The sequence below is a fragment of the Oncorhynchus gorbuscha genome, linkage group LG10, assembly GCF_021184085.1.
Source record: "Oncorhynchus gorbuscha isolate QuinsamMale2020 ecotype Even-year linkage group LG10, OgorEven_v1.0, whole genome shotgun sequence".
NCBI classification, from domain to species: Eukaryota; Metazoa; Chordata; class Actinopteri; order Salmoniformes; family Salmonidae; genus Oncorhynchus; species Oncorhynchus gorbuscha.
Window position 1 is genome coordinate 4,574,064 of NC_060182.1, and position 17,515 is coordinate 4,591,578.

General features: G+C 40.8%; 1 protein-coding gene across 3 annotated transcripts in view; it reads left to right on the forward strand.

Annotated features, from left to right (window-relative positions):
• Nucleotides 1-17,515, forward strand: part of ccm2l (CCM2 like scaffold protein) — a 55,919-nt gene that overhangs the window by 27,490 nt on the left and 10,914 nt on the right. For all 3 annotated transcript variants that reach the window (XM_046364178.1, XM_046364180.1, XM_046364181.1), the window contains one exon: nt 15,091-15,154. In XM_046364178.1, coding sequence (XP_046220134.1) covers nt 15,091-15,154 — 64 coding nt within the window. The remainder of the gene's footprint in view (nt 1-15,090; nt 15,155-17,515) is intronic.

The window sequence follows — 17,515 nt, forward strand, 5'->3', positions numbered from 1 at the left end:
CCTTAATGTATAAAATAAAACCCTCTAAACTGGCCTTAATGTATAAAATAAAACCCTCTAAACTGGCCTTAATGTATAAAATAAAACCCTCTAAACTGGCCTTAATGTATAAAATAAAACCCTCTAAACTGGCCTTAATGTATAAAATAAAACCCTCTAAACTGGCCTTAATGTATAAAATAAAACCCTCTAAACTGGCCTTAATGTATAAAATAAAACCCTCTAAACTGGCCTTAATGTATAAAATAAAACCCTCTAAACTGGCCTTAATGTATAAAATAAAACCCTCTAAACTGGCCTTAATGTATAAAATAAAACCCTCTAAACTGGCCTTAATGTATAAAATAAAACCCTCTAAACTGGCCTTAATGTAAACTGGCCTTAATAAAATAAAACCCTCTAAACTGGCCTTAATGTATAAAATAAAACCCTCTAAACTGGCCTTAATGTATAAAATAAAACCTCTAAACTGGCCTTAAACTAAAACCCTCTAAACTGGCCTTAATGTATAAAATAAAACCCTCTAAACTGGCCTTAATGTATAAAATAAAACCCTCTAAACTGGCCTTAATGTATAAAATAAAACCCTCTAAACTGGCCTTAATGTATAAAATAAAACCCTCTAAACTGGCCTTAATGTATAAAATAAAACCCTCTAAACTGGCCTTAATGTATAAAATAAAACCCTCTAAACTGGCCTTAATGTATAAAATAAAACCCTCTAAACTGGCCTTAATGTATAAAATAAAACCCTCTAAACTGGCCTTAATGTATAAAATAAAACCCTCTAAACTGGCCTTAATGTATAAAATAAAACCCTCTAAACTGGCCTTAATGTATAAAATAAAACCCTCTAAACTGGCCTTAATGTATAAAATAAAACCCTCTAAACTGGCCTTAATGTATAAAATAAAACCCTCTAAACTGGCCTTAATGTATAAAATAAAACCCTCTAAACTGGCCTTAATGTATAAAATAAAACCCTCTAAACTGGCCTTAATGTATAAAATAAAACCCTCTAAACTGGCCTTAATGTATAAAATAAAACCCTCTAAATTAATGTATAAAATAAAACCCTCTAAACTGGCCTTAATGTATAAAATAAAACCCTCTAAACTGGCCTTAATGTATAAAATAAAACCCTCTAAACTGGCCTTAATGTATAAAATAAAATAAAATGTATAAAACCCTCTAAACTGGCCTTAATGTATAAAATAAAACCCTCTAAACTGGCCTTAATGTATAAAATAAAACCCTCTAAATAAATGTATAAATAAAACCCTCTAAACTGGCCTTAATGTATAAAATAAAACCCTCTAAACTGGCCTTAATGTATAAAATAAAACCCTCTAAACTTAATGTATAAAATAAAACCCTCTAAACTGGCCTTAATGTATAAAATAAAACCCTCTAAACTGGCCTTAATGTATAAAATAAAACCCTCTAAACTGGCCTTAATGTATAAAATAAAACCCTCTAAACTGGCCTTAATGTATAAAATAAAACCCTCTAAACTGGCTTAATGTATAAAATTAAATGGCCTTAATGTATAAAATAAAACCCTCTAAACTGGCCTTAATGTATAAAATAAAACCCTCTAAACTGGCCTTAATGTATAAAATAAAACCTGGCCTTAATCTAAAACTGGCCTTAATGTATAAAATAAAACCCTCTAAACTGGCCTTAATGTATAAAATAAAACCCTCTAAACTGGCCTTAATGTATAAAATAAAACCCTCTAAACTGGCCTTAATGTATAAAATAAAACCCTCTAAAGTATAAAATAAAACCCTCTAAACCTTAATGTATAAAATAAAACCCTCTAAACTGGCCTTAATGTATAAAATAAAACCCTCTAAACTGGCCTTAATGTATAAAATAAAACCCTCTAAACTGGCCTTAATGTATAAAATAAAACCCTCTAAACTGGCCTTAATGTATAAAATAAAACCCTCTAAACTGGCCTTAATGTATAAAATAAAACCCTCTAAACTGGCCTTAATGTATAAAATAAAACCCTCTAAACTGGCCTTAATGTATAAAATAAAACCCTCTAAACTGGCCTTAATGTATAAAATAAAACCCTCTAAACTGGCCTTAATGTATAAAATAAAACCCTCTAAAAACTGGCCTTAATGTATAAAATAAAACCCTCTAAACTGGCCTTAATGTATAAAATAAAACCCTCTAAACTGGCCTTAATGTATAAAAAAAAAACCCTTAATGTATAAAATCTAAACTGGCCTTAATGTATAAAATAAAACCCTCTAAACTGGCCTTAATGTATAAAATAAAACCCTCTAAACTGGCCTTAATGTATAAAATAAAACCCTCTAAACTGGCCTTAATGTATAAAATAAAACCCTCTAAACTGGCCTTAATGTATAAAATAAAACCCTCTAAACTGGCCTTAATGTATAAAATAAAACCCTCTAAACTGGCCTTAATGTATAAAATAAAACCCTCTAAACTGGCCTTAATGTATAAAATAAAACCCTCTAAACTGGCCTTAATGTATAAAATAAAACCCTCTAAACTGGCCTTAATGTATAAAATAAAACCCTCTAAACTGGCCTTAATGTATAAAATAAAACCCTCTAAACTGGCCTTAATGTATAAAATAAAACCCTCTAAACTGGCCTTAATGCTAAACTTAATGTATAAAATAAAACCCTCTAAACTGGCCTTAATGTATAAAATAAAACCCTCTAAACTGGCCTTAATGTATAAAATAAAACCCTCTAAACTGGCCTTAATGTATAAAATAAAACCCTCTAAACTGGCCTTAATGTATAAAATAAAACCCTCTAAACTGGCCTTAAAATGTATAAAATAAAACCCTCTAAACTGGCCTTAATGTATAAAATAAAACCCTCTAAACTGGCCTTAATGTATAAAATAAAACCCTCTAAACTGGCCTTAATGTATAAAATAAAACCCCTAAACTGGCCTTAATGTATAAAATAAAACCCTCTAAACTGGCCTTAATGTATAAAATAAAAAACCCTCTAAACTGGCCTTAATGTATAAAATAAAACCCTCTAAACTGGCCTTAATGTATAAAATAAAACCCTCTAAACTGGCCTTAATGTATAAAATAAAACCCAACTGGCCTTAATGTATAAAATAAAACCCTCTAAACTGGCCTTAATGTATAAAATAAAACCCTCTAAACTGGCCTTAATGTATAAAATAAAACCCTCTAAACTGGCCTTAATGTATAAAATAAAACCCTCTAAACTGGCCTTAATGTATAAAATAAAACCTCTAAACTGGCCTTAATGTATAAAATAAAACCCTCTAAACTGGCCTTAATGTATAAAATAAAACCCTCTAAACTGGCCTTAATGTATAAAATAAAAAAACTGGCCTTAATGTATAAAATAAACTGGCCTTAATGTATAAAATAAAACCCTCTAAACTGGCCTTAATGCTAAACTGTCCTTAATGTATAAAATAAAACCCTCTAAACTGGCCTTAATGTATAAAATAAAACCCTCTAAACTGGCCTTAATGTATAAAATAAAACCCTCTAAACTGGCCTTAATGTATAAAATAAAACCCTCTAAACTGGCCTTAATGTATAAAATAAAACCCTCTAAACTGGTACACAGTCATAAGTCATCATTCATGCAGGTCAGTCATAGCTTATCATTTCATCTCAGGAAAAATGTTGTCTTCAACCGCAGAGCTATTTTAACAGCACTATGTTGGTTCGTTTCGTGGTTTCAAACCACTGAGTTCATTCACATCCTTCATCAAGAATAGGGGCAACATGTCATTAATAATGTAATCAGTTCAGAAACACAGACTTAGATAACACATCCATAATCAATGGTACATAGACATTCATTCAGAAGTACACAAGCCTTAATGTAGACAGACGCACTGCCTTAATGTAGACAGACGCACTGCCTTAATGTAGACAGACGCACTGCCTTAATGTAGACAGACGCGCTGCCTTAATGTAGACAGACACACTGCCTTAATGTAGACAGACATACTGCCTTAATGTAGACAGACACACTGCCTTAATGTAGACAGACACACTGCCTTAATGTAGACAGACATACTGCCTTAATGTAGACAGACACACTGCCTTAATGTAGACAGACAAACTGCCTTAATGTAGACAGACACACTGCCTTAATGTAGACAGACACACTGCCTTAATGTAGACAGACGCACTGCCTTAATGTAGACACTGCCTTAATGTAGACAGACACACTGCCTTAATGTAGACAGACACACTGCCTTAATGTAGACAGACACACTGCCTTAATGTAGACAGACATACTGCCTTAATGTAGACAGACACACTGCCTTAATGTAGACACTAGACAGACACACTGCCTTAATGTAGACAGACACACTGCCTTAATGTAGACAGATGCACTGCCTTAGTGTAGACAGACACACTGCCTTAATGTAGACAAACAAACTGCCTTAGTGTAGACAGACACACTGCCTTAATGTAGACAGACACACTGCCTTAATGTAGACAGACATACTGCCTTAATGTAGACACTGCCTTAATGTAGACACTACCTTAATGTAGACAGACATACTGCCTTAATGTAGACAGACACACTGCCTTAATGTAGACAGACACACTGCCTTAATGTAGACAGACACACTGCCTTAATTTAGACAGACACACTGCCTTAATGTAGACAGACACACTGCCTTAATGTAGACAGACACACTGCCTTAATGTAGACAGACATACTGCCTTAATGTAGACAGACACACTGCCTTAATGTAGACAGACACACTGCCTTAATGTAGACAGACACACTGCCTTAATGTAGACAGACACACTGCCTTAATGTAGACAGACATACTGCCTTAATGTAGACAGACACACTGCCTTAATGTAGACAGACACACTGCCTTAATGTAGACAGACACACTGCCTTAATGTAGACAGACACACTGCCTTAATGTAGACAGACATACTGCCTTAATGTAGACAGACACACTGCCTTAATGTAGACAGACACACTGCCTTAATGTAGACAGACACACTGCCTTAATGTAGACAGCACTGCCTTAATGTAGACACTGCCTTAATGTAGACAGACACACTGCCTTAATGTAGACAGACACACTGCCTTAATGTAGACAGACACACTGCCTTAATGTAGACACCGCCTTAATGTAGACAGACACACTGCCTTAATGTAGACAGACACACTGCCTTAATGTAGACAGATGCACTGCCTTAGTGTAGACAGACACACTGCCTTAATGTAGACAAACAAACTGCCTTAGTGTAGACAGACACACTGCCTTAATGTAGACAGACACACTGCCTTAATGTAGACAGACATACTGCCTTAATGTAGACAGACACACTGCCTTAATGTAGACAGACATACTGCCTTAATGTAGACACTGCCTTAATGTAGACACTGCCTTAATGTAGACAGACATACTGCCTTAATGTAGACAGACATATTGCCTTAATGTAGACAGACACACTGCCTTAATGTAGACAGACACACTGCCTTAATGTAGACAGACATACTGCCTTAATGTAGACAGACATACTGCCTTAATGTAGACAGACACACTGCCTTAATGTAGACAGACACACTGCCGTAATGTAGACAGACACACTGCCTTAATTTAGACAGACACACTGCCTTAATGTAGACAGACACACTGCCTTAATGTAGACAGACACACTGCCTTAATGTAGACAGACATACTGCCTTAATGTAGACAGACACACTGCCTTAATGTAGACAGACACACTGCCTTAATGTAGACAGACACACTGCCTTAATGTAGACAGACACACTGCCTTAATGTAGACAGACAAACTGCCTTAATGTAGACAGACACACTGCCTTAATGTAGACAGACACACTGCCTTAATGTAGACAGACAAACTGCCTTAATGTAGACAGACAAACTGCCTTAATGTAGACAGACAAACTGCCTTAATGTAGACAGACACACTGCCTTAATGTAGACAGACACACTGCCTTAATGTAGACAGACAAACTGCCTTAATGTAGACAGACGAACTGCCTTAATGTAGACAGACAAACTGCCTTAATGTAGACAGACACACTGCCTTAATGTAGACAGACACACTGCCTTAATGTAGACAGACACACTGCCTTAATGTAGACAGGCACACTGCCTTAATGTAGACAGACACACTTCCTTAATGTAGACAGACGCACTGCCTTAATGTAGACACTGCCTTAATGTAGACAGACACACTGCCTTAATGTAGACAGACAAACTGCCTTAGTGTAGACAGACACACTGCCTTAATGTAGACAGACAAACTGCCTTGGTGTAGACAGATGCACTGCCTTAATGTAGACAGACACACTGCCTTAATGTAGACAGACACACTGCCTTAATGTAGACAGGCACACTGCCTTAATGTAGACAGACACACTGCCTTAATGTAGACAGACACACTTCCTTAATGTAGACAGACGCACTGCCTTAATGTAGACACTGCCTTAATGTAGACAGACACACTGCCTTAATGTAGACAGACAAACTGCCTTAATTAGACAGACAAATGTAGACAGATGCACTGCCTTAATGTAGACAGACACACTGCCTTAATGTAGACAGACATACTGCCTTAATGTAGACAGACACACTGCCTTAATGTAGACAGACATACTGCCTTAATGTAGACACTGCCTTAATGTAGACACTGCCTTAATGTAGACAGACATACTGCCTTAATGTAGACAGACAAACTGCCTTAATGTAGACAGACACACTGCCTTAATGTAGACAGACACACTGCCTTAATGTAGACAGACACACTGACATGTAGACAGACACACTGCATTAATGTAGACAGACACACTGCCTTAATGTAGACAGACACACTGCCTTAATGTAGTAACAGACAGACATACTGCCTTAATGTAGACACTCCCTTAATGTAGACAGACACACTGCCTTAATGTAGACAGACACACTGCCTTAATGTAGACAGACACACTGCCTTAATGTAGACAGACACACTGCCTTAATGTAGACAGACATACTGCCTTAATGTAGACAGACACACTGCCTTAATGTAGACAGACGCACTGCCTTAATGTAGACAGACGCACTGCCTTAATGTAGACAGACGCACTGCCTTAATGTAGACAGACACACTGACTTAATGTAGACAGACAATCTGCCTTAATGTAGACAGACACACTGCCTTAATGTAGACAGACACACTGCCTTAATGTAGACATACACACTGCCTTAATGTAGACAGACACACTGCCTTAATGTAGACAGACATACTGCCAAAATGTAGACAGACAAACTGCCTTAATGTAGACGGACACACTGCCTTAATGTAGATGGACACACTGCCTTAATGTAGACAGACACACTGCCTTAATGTAGACAGACACACTGCCTTAATGTAGACAGACAAACTGCCTTAATGTAGACGGACACACTGCCTTAATGTAGATGGACACACTGCCTTAATGTAGACAGACACACTGCCTTAATGTAGACAGACACACTGCCTTAATGTAGACAGACACACTGCCTTAATGTAGACAGACAAACTGCCTTAATGTAGACAGGCACACTGCCTTAATGTAGACAGACACACTGCCTTAATGTAGACAGACATACTGCCTTAATGTAGACAGACACACTGCCTTAATGTAGACACCGCCTTAATGTAGACAGACACACTGCCTTAATGTAGACAGACACACTGCCTTAATGTAGACACTCCCTTAATGTAGACAGACACACTGCCTTAATGTAGACAGACATACTGCCTTAATGTAGACAGACACACTGCCTTAATGTAGACAGACACACTGCCTTAATGTAGACAGACACACTGCCTTAATGTAGACAGACATACTGCCTTAATGTAGACAGACACACTGCCTTAATGTAGACAGACGCACTGCCTTAATGTAGACAGACGCACTGCCTTAATGTAGACAGACGCACTGCCTTAATGTAGACAGACACACTGACTTAATGTAGACAGACAATCTGCCTTAATGTAGACAGACACACTGCCTTAATGTAGACAGACACACTGCCTTAATGTAGACATACACACTGCCTTAATGTAGACAGACACACTGCCTTAATGTAGACAGACACACTGCCTTAATGTAGACAGACACACTGCCTTAATGTAGACAGACACACTGCCTTAATGTAGACAGACACACTGCCTTAATGTAGACAGACACACTGCCTTAATGTAGACAAACACACTGCCTTAATGTAGACAGACGCACTGCCTTAATGTAGACACTGCCTTAATGTAGACAGACACACTGCCTTAATGTAGACAGACACACTGCCTTAATGTAGACAGACACACTGCCTTAATGTAGACAGACATACTGCCTTAATGTAGACAGACACACTGCCTTAATGTAGACACCGCCTTAATGTAGACAGACACACTGCCTTAATGTAGACAGACACACTGCCTTAATGTAGACAGATGCACAGACAGACACACTGCCTTAATTAGACAAACAAACTGCCTTAGTGTAGACAGACACACTGCCTTAATGTAGACAGACACACTGCCTTAATGTAGACAGACATACTGCCTTAATGTAGACACTGCCTTAATGTAGACACTACCTTAATGTAGACAGACATACTGCCTTAATGTAGACAGACACACTGCCTTAATGTAGACAGACACACTGCCTTAATGTAGACAGACACACTGCCTTAATTTAGACAGACACACTGCCTTAATGTAGACAGACACACTGCCTTAATGTAGACAGACACACTGCCTTAATGTAGACAGACATACTGCCTTAATGTAGACAGACACACTGCCTTAATGTAGACAGACACACTGCCTTAATGTAGACAGACACACTGCCTTAATGTAGACAGACACACTGCCTTAATGTAGACAGACATACTGCCTTAATGTAGACAGACACACTGCCTTAATGTAGACAGACACACTGCCTTAATGTAGACAGACACACTGCCTTAATGTAGACAGACACACTGCCTTAATGTAGACAGACATACTGCCTTAATGTAGACAGACACACTGCCTTAATGTAGACAGACACACTGCCTTAATGTAGACAGACACACTGCCTTAATGTAGACAGACGCACTGCCTTAATGTAGACACTGCCTTAATGTAGACAGACACACTGCCTTAATGTAGACAGACACACTGCCTTAATGTAGACAGACACACTGCCTTAATGTAGACACCGCCTTAATGTAGACAGACACACTGCCTTAATGTAGACAGACACACTGCCTTAATGTAGACAGATGCACTGCCTTAGTGTAGACAGACACACTGCCTTAATGTAGACAAACAAACTGCCTTAGTGTAGACAGACACACTGCCTTAATGTAGACAGACACACTGCCTTAATGTAGACAGACATACTGCCTTAATGTAGACAGACACACTGCCTTAATGTAGACAGACATACTGCCTTAATGTAGACACTGCCTTAATGTAGACACTGCCTTAATGTAGACAGACATACTGCCTTAATGTAGACAGACATATTGCCTTAATGTAGACAGACACACTGCCTTAATGTAGACAGACACACTGCCTTAATGTAGACAGACATACTGCCTTAATGTAGACAGACATACTGCCTTAATGTAGACAGACACACTGCCTTAATGTAGACAGACACACTGCCGTAATGTAGACAGACACACTGCCTTAATTTAGACAGACACACTGCCTTAATGTAGACAGACACACTGCCTTAATGTAGACAGACACACTGCCTTAATGTAGACAGACATACTGCCTTAATGTAGACAGACACACTGCCTTAATGTAGACAGACACACTGCCTTAATGTAGACAGACACACTGCCTTAATGTAGACAGACACACTGCCTTAATGTAGACAGACAAACTGCCTTAATGTAGACAGACACACTGCCTTAATGTAGACAGACACACTGCCTTAATGTAGACAGACAAACTGCCTTAATGTAGACAGACAAACTGCCTTAATGTAGACAGACAAACTGCCTTAATGTAGACAGACACACTGCCTTAATGTAGACAGACACACTGCCTTAATGTAGACAGACAAACTGCCTTAATGTAGACAGACGAACTGCCTTAATGTAGACAGACAAACTGCCTTAATGTAGACAGACACACTGCCTTAATGTAGACAGACACACTGCCTTAATGTAGACAGACACACTGCCTTAATGTAGACAGGCACACTGCCTTAATGTAGACAGACACACTTCCTTAATGTAGACAGACGCACTGCCTTAATGTAGACACTGCCTTAATGTAGACAGACACACTGCCTTAATGTAGACAGACAAACTGCCTTAGTGTAGACAGACACACTGCCTTAATGTAGACAGACAAACTGCCTTGGTGTAGACAGATGCACTGCCTTAATGTAGACAGACACACTGCCTTAATGTAGACAGACACACTGCCTTAATGTAGACAGGCACACTGCCTTAATGTAGACAGACACACTGCCTTAATGTAGACAGACACACTTCCTTAATGTAGACAGACGCACTGCCTTAATGTAGACAGACACACTGCCTTAATGTAGACAGACAAACTGCCTTAGTGTAGACAGACACACTGCCTTAATGTAGACAGACAAACTGCCTTGGTGTAGACAGATGCACTGCCTTAATGTAGACAGACACACTGCCTTAATGTAGACAGACATACTGCCTTAATGTAGACAGACACACTGCCTTAATGTAGACAGACATACTGCCTTAATGTAGACACTGCCTTAATGTAGACACTGCCTTAATGTAGACAGACATACTGCCTTAATGTAGACAGACAAACTGCCTTAATGTAGACAGACACACTGCCTTAATGTAGACAGACACACTGCCTTAATGTAGACAGACACACTGCCTTAATGTAGACAGACACACTGCATTAATGTAGACAGACACACTGCCTTAATGTAGACAGACACACTGCCTTAATGTAGTAACTGCCTTAATGTAGACAGACATACTGCCTTAATGTAGACACTCCCTTAATGTAGACAGACACACTGCCTTAATGTAGACAGACACACTGCCTTAATGTAGACAGACACACTGCCTTAATGTAGACAGACACACTGCCTTAATGTAGACAGACATACTGCCTTAATGTAGACAGACACACTGCCTTAATGTAGACAGACGCACTGCCTTAATGTAGACAGACGCACTGCCTTAATGTAGACAGACGCACTGCCTTAATGTAGACAGACACACTGACTTAATGTAGACAGACAATCTGCCTTAATGTAGACAGACACACTGCCTTAATGTAGACAGACACACTGCCTTAATGTAGACATACACACTGCCTTAATGTAGACAGACACACTGCCTTAATGTAGACAGACATACTGCCAAAATGTAGACAGACAAACTGCCTTAATGTAGACGGACACACTGCCTTAATGTAGATGGACACACTGCCTTAATGTAGACAGACACACTGCCTTAATGTAGACAGACACACTGCCTTAATGTAGACAGACAAACTGCCTTAATGTAGACGGACACACTGCCTTAATGTAGATGGACACACTGCCTTAATGTAGACAGACACACTGCCTTAATGTAGACAGACACACTGCCTTAATGTAGACAGACACACTGCCTTAATGTAGACAGACAAACTGCCTTAATGTAGACAGGCACACTGCCTTAATGTAGACAGACACACTGCCTTAATGTAGACAGACATACTGCCTTAATGTAGACAGACACACTGCCTTAATGTAGACACCGCCTTAATGTAGACAGACACACTGCCTTAATGTAGACAGACACACTGCCTTAATGTAGACACTCCCTTAATGTAGACAGACACACTGCCTTAATGTAGACAGACATACTGCCTTAATGTAGACAGACACACTGCCTTAATGTAGACAGACACACTGCCTTAATGTAGACAGACACACTGCCTTAATGTAGACAGACATACTGCCTTAATGTAGACAGACACACTGCCTTAATGTAGACAGACGCACTGCCTTAATGTAGACAGACGCACTGCCTTAATGTAGACAGACGCACTGCCTTAATGTAGACAGACACACTGACTTAATGTAGACAGACAATCTGCCTTAATGTAGACAGACACACTGCCTTAATGTAGACAGACACACTGCCTTAATGTAGACATACACACTGCCTTAATGTAGACAGACACACTGCCTTAATGTAGACAGACATACTGCCAAAATGTAGACAGACACACTGCCTTAATGTAGATGGACACACTGCCTTAATGTAGACAGACACACTGCCTTAATGTAGACAGACACACTGCCTTAATGTAGACAGACACACTGCCTTAATGTAGACAGACACACTGCCTTAATGTAGACAGACACACTGTCTTAATGTAGACAGACACACTGCCTTAATGTAGACAGACACACTGCCTTAATGTAGACAGACATACTGCCTTAATGTAGACAGACACACTGCCTTAATGTAGACACCGCCTTAATGTAGACAGACACACTGCCTTAATGTAGACAGACACACTGCCTTAATGTAGACACTGCCTTAATGTAGACAGACACACTGCCTTAATGTAGACAGACATACTGCCTTAATGTAGACAGACACACTGCCTTAATGTAGACAGACATACTGCGTTACTGTAGACAGACACACTGCCTTAATGTAGACAGACAAACTGCCTTAATGTAGACAGACACACTGCCTTAATGTAGACAGACACACTGCCTTAATGTAGACAGACACACTGCCTTAATGTAGACAGACACACTGCCTTACTGTAGACAGACACACTGCCTTAATGTAGACAGACACACTGCCTTAATGTAGACAGACACACTGCCTTAATGTAGACAGACATACTGCCTTAATGTAGACAGACACACTGCCTTAATGTAGACAGACACACTGCCTTAATGTAGTAACTGCCTTAATGTAGACAGACATACTGCCTTAATGTAGACAGACACACTGCCTTAATGTAGACAGACACACTGCCTTAATGTAGACAGACACACTGCCTTAATGTAGACAGACAAACTGCCTTAATGTAGACAGACACACAGCCTTAATGTAGACAGACACACTGCCTTAATGTAGACATACACACTGCCTTAATGTAGACAGACACACTGCCTTAATGTAGACACCGCCTTAATGTAGACAGACACACTGCCTTAATGTAGACAGACACACTGCCTTAATGTAGACAGACACACTGCCTTAATGTAGACAGACATACTGCCTTAATGTAGACAGACACACTGCCTTAATGTAGACACCGCCTTAATGTAGACAGACACACTGCCTTAATGTAGACAGACACACAGACAGACACTGCCTTAATGTAGACAGACACACTGCCTTAATGTAGACAGACACACTGCCTTAATGTAGACAGACATACTGCCTTAATGTAGACAGACACACTGCCTTAATGTAGACACCGCCTTAATGTAGACAGACACACTTAATGTGACACTTAATGTAGACAGACACACTGCCTTAATGTAGACAGACACACTGCCTTAATGTAGACAGACACACTGCCTTAATGTAGACATACATACTGCCTTAATGTAGACAGACATACTGCCTTAATGTAGACAGACGCACTGCCTTAATGTAGACAGACGCACTGCCTTAATGTAGACAGACCTACTGCATTAATGTAGACACTGCCTTAATGTAGACACTGCCTTAATGTAGACACTGCCTTAATGTAGACAGACACACTGCCTTAATGTAGACAGACACACTGCCTTAATGTAGACAGACACACTGCCTTAATGTAGACAGACATACTGCCTTAATGTAGACAGACACACTGCCTTAATGTAGACACTGCCTTAATGTAGACAGACACACTGCCTTAATGTAGACAGACACACTGCCTTAATGTAGACAGACACACTGCCTTAATGTAGTAACTGCCTTAATGTAGACAGACATACTGCCTTAATGTAGACAGACACACTGCCTTAATGTAGACAGACACACTGCCTTAATGTAGACAGACACACTGCCTTAATGTAGACAGACAAACTGCCTTAATGTAGACAGACACACAGCCTTAATGTAGACAGACACACTGCCTTAATGTAGACATACACACTGCCTTAATGTAGACAGACACACTGCCTTAATGTAGACACCGCCTTAATGTAGACAGACACACTGCCTTAATGTAGACAGACACACTGCCTTAATGTAGACAGACACACTGCCTTAATGTAGACAGACATACTGCCTTAATGTAGACAGACACACTGCCTTAATGTAGACACCGCCTTAATGTAGACAGACACACTGCCTTAATGTAGACAGACACACTGCCTTAATGTAGACAGACATACTGCCTTAATGTAGACAGACACACTGCCTTAATGTAGACAGACACACTGCCTTAATGTAGACAGACACACTGCCTTAATGTAGACAGACACACTGACAGACACACTGCCTTAATGTAGACACCGCCTTAATGTAGACAGACACACTGCCTTAATGTAGACAGACACACTGCCTTAATGTAGACAGACATACTGCCTTAATGTAGACAGACACACTGCCTTAATGTAGACACTGCCTTAATGTAGACAGACACACTGCCTTAATGTAGACAGACACACTGCCTTAATGTAGACAGACACACTGCCTTAATGTAGACATACATACTGCCTTAATGTAGACAGACATACTGCCTTAATGTAGACAGACGCACTGCCTTAATGTAGACAGACGCACTGCCTTAATGTAGACAGACCTACTGCATTAATGTAGACACTGCCTTAATGTAGACACTGCCTTAATGTAGACACTGCCTTAATGTAGACAGACACACTGCCTTAATGTAGACAGACACACTGCCTTAATGTAGACAGACATACTGCCTTAATGTAGACAGACACACTGCCTTAATGTAGACAGACACACTGCCTTAATGTAGACACGATGAACAGTGTTGTTCTTCTCCCAGGTGACAGGGTATGTGATGATGAACAGTGTTGTTCTTCTCCCAGGTGACAGGGTATTTGATGATGAACAGTGTTGTTCTTCTCCCAGGTGACAGCTGTCTGACTGACATGACCTACAGCTACGACGCTGACTTCAGCCTCTGCAGCTCTTAGTGAGTAACACACACACACACACACACACACACACACACACACACACACACACACACACACACACACACACACACACACACACACACACACACACACACACACACACACACACACACACACACACACACACACACACACATACATACACACACACATACATACACACACACATACATACACACACACATACATACATACACACACACATACACACACACACACACACACACATAGACACACACACACACACACACACACACACACACACACACACACACACACACACACACACACACACACACACACACACACACACACACACACACACATAGACACACACAAGACACACACACACATAGACACACACACATAGACACAAACACACACACACATAGACACACATAGACACAAACACACACACAGACACACACATAGACACACATAGACACACACACACACACAGACACACACAGACACACACACACACACACACACACACACACACACACACACACACACACACACACACACACACACACACACACACACACACACACACACACACACACACACACACACACAGACACACACACACACACACACATAGACACACACACATAGACACACACACATAGACACACATAGACGCACACATAGACACACATAGACGCACACATAGACACACACACATAGACACACACACACACACACACACACACACACACACACACACACACACACACACACACACATAGACACACACACACACACATACAGGAACAGTGTCTAGTCAGTGATACAGGGACAGGGAACAGTGTCTAGTCAGTGATACAGGGACAGGGGACAGTGTGTAGTCAGTGATACGGGGACAGTGTCTAGTCAGTGATACGGGGACAGTGTCTAGTCAGTGATACAGGGACAGTGTCTAGTCAGTGATACGGGGACAGTGTCTAGTCAGTGATACGGGGACAGTGTCTAGTCAGTGATACGGGGACAGTGTCTAGTCAGTGATACAGGGACAGTGTCTAGTCAGTGATACAGGGACAGTGTCTAGTCAGTGATACAGGGACAGGGGACAGTGTCTAGTCAGTGATACAGGGACAGGGGACAGTGTCTAGTCAGTGATACAGGGACAGTGTCTAGTCAGTGATACAGGGACAGTGTCTAGTCAGTGATACAGGGACAGGGGACAGTGTCTAGTCAGTGATACAGGGACAGTGTCTAGTCACTGATACAGGGACAGGGGACAGTGTCTAGTCAGTGATACAGGGACAGGGGACAGTGTCTAGTCAGTGATACAGGGACAGTGTCTAGTCAGTGATACAGGGACAGGGGACAGTGTCTAGTCAGTGATACAGGGACAGGGGACAGTGTCTAGTCAGTGATACAGGGACAGGGGACAGTGTCTAGTCAGTGATACAGGGACAGTGTCTAGTCAGTGATACAGGGACAGTGTCTAGTCAGTGATACGGGGACAGTGTCTAGTCAGTGATACAGGGGACAGTGTCTAGTCAGTGATACAGGGACAGGGGACAGTGTCTAGTCAGTGATACAGGGACAGTGTCTAGTCAGTGATACAGGGACAGGGGACAGTGTCTAGTCAGTGATACAGGGACAGTGTCTAGTCAGTGATACAGGGACAGTGTCTAGTCAGTGATACAGGGACAGTGTCTAGTCAGTGATACAGGGACAGTGTCTAGTCAGTGATACAGGGACAGTGTCTAGTCAGTGATACAGGGACAGTGTCTAGTCAGTGATACAGGGACAGGGACAGTGTCTAGTCAGTGATCAGGGACAGTCAGTCAGTGATACAGGGACAGTGTCTAGTCAGTGATACAGGGACAGGGACAGTGTCTAGTCAGTGATACAGGGACAGGGACAGTGTCTAGTCAGTGATACAGGGACAGTGTCTAGTCAGTGATACAGGGACAGGGACAGTGTCTAGTCAGTGATACGGGGGACAGTCAGTGGGACAGTGTCTAGTCAGTGATACAGGGGGACAGTGTCTAGTCAGTGATACAGGGACAGTGTCTAGTCAGTGATACAGGGACAGGGGACAGTGTCTAGTCAGTGATACAGTGATACAGGGACAGGGGACAGTGTCTAGTCAGTGATGATACAGGGACAGTGTCTAGTCAGTGATACAGGGACAGTGTCTAGTCAGTGATACAGGGACAGTGTCTAGTCAGTGATACAGGGATAGTCAGTGATACAGGGACAGTGTCTAGTCAGTGATACAGGGACAGGGACAGTGTCTAGTCAGTGATACAGGGACAGGGGACAGTGTCTAGTCAGTGATACGGGGACAGGGGACAGTGTCTAGTCAGTGATACAGGGACAGTGTCTAGTCAGTGATACAG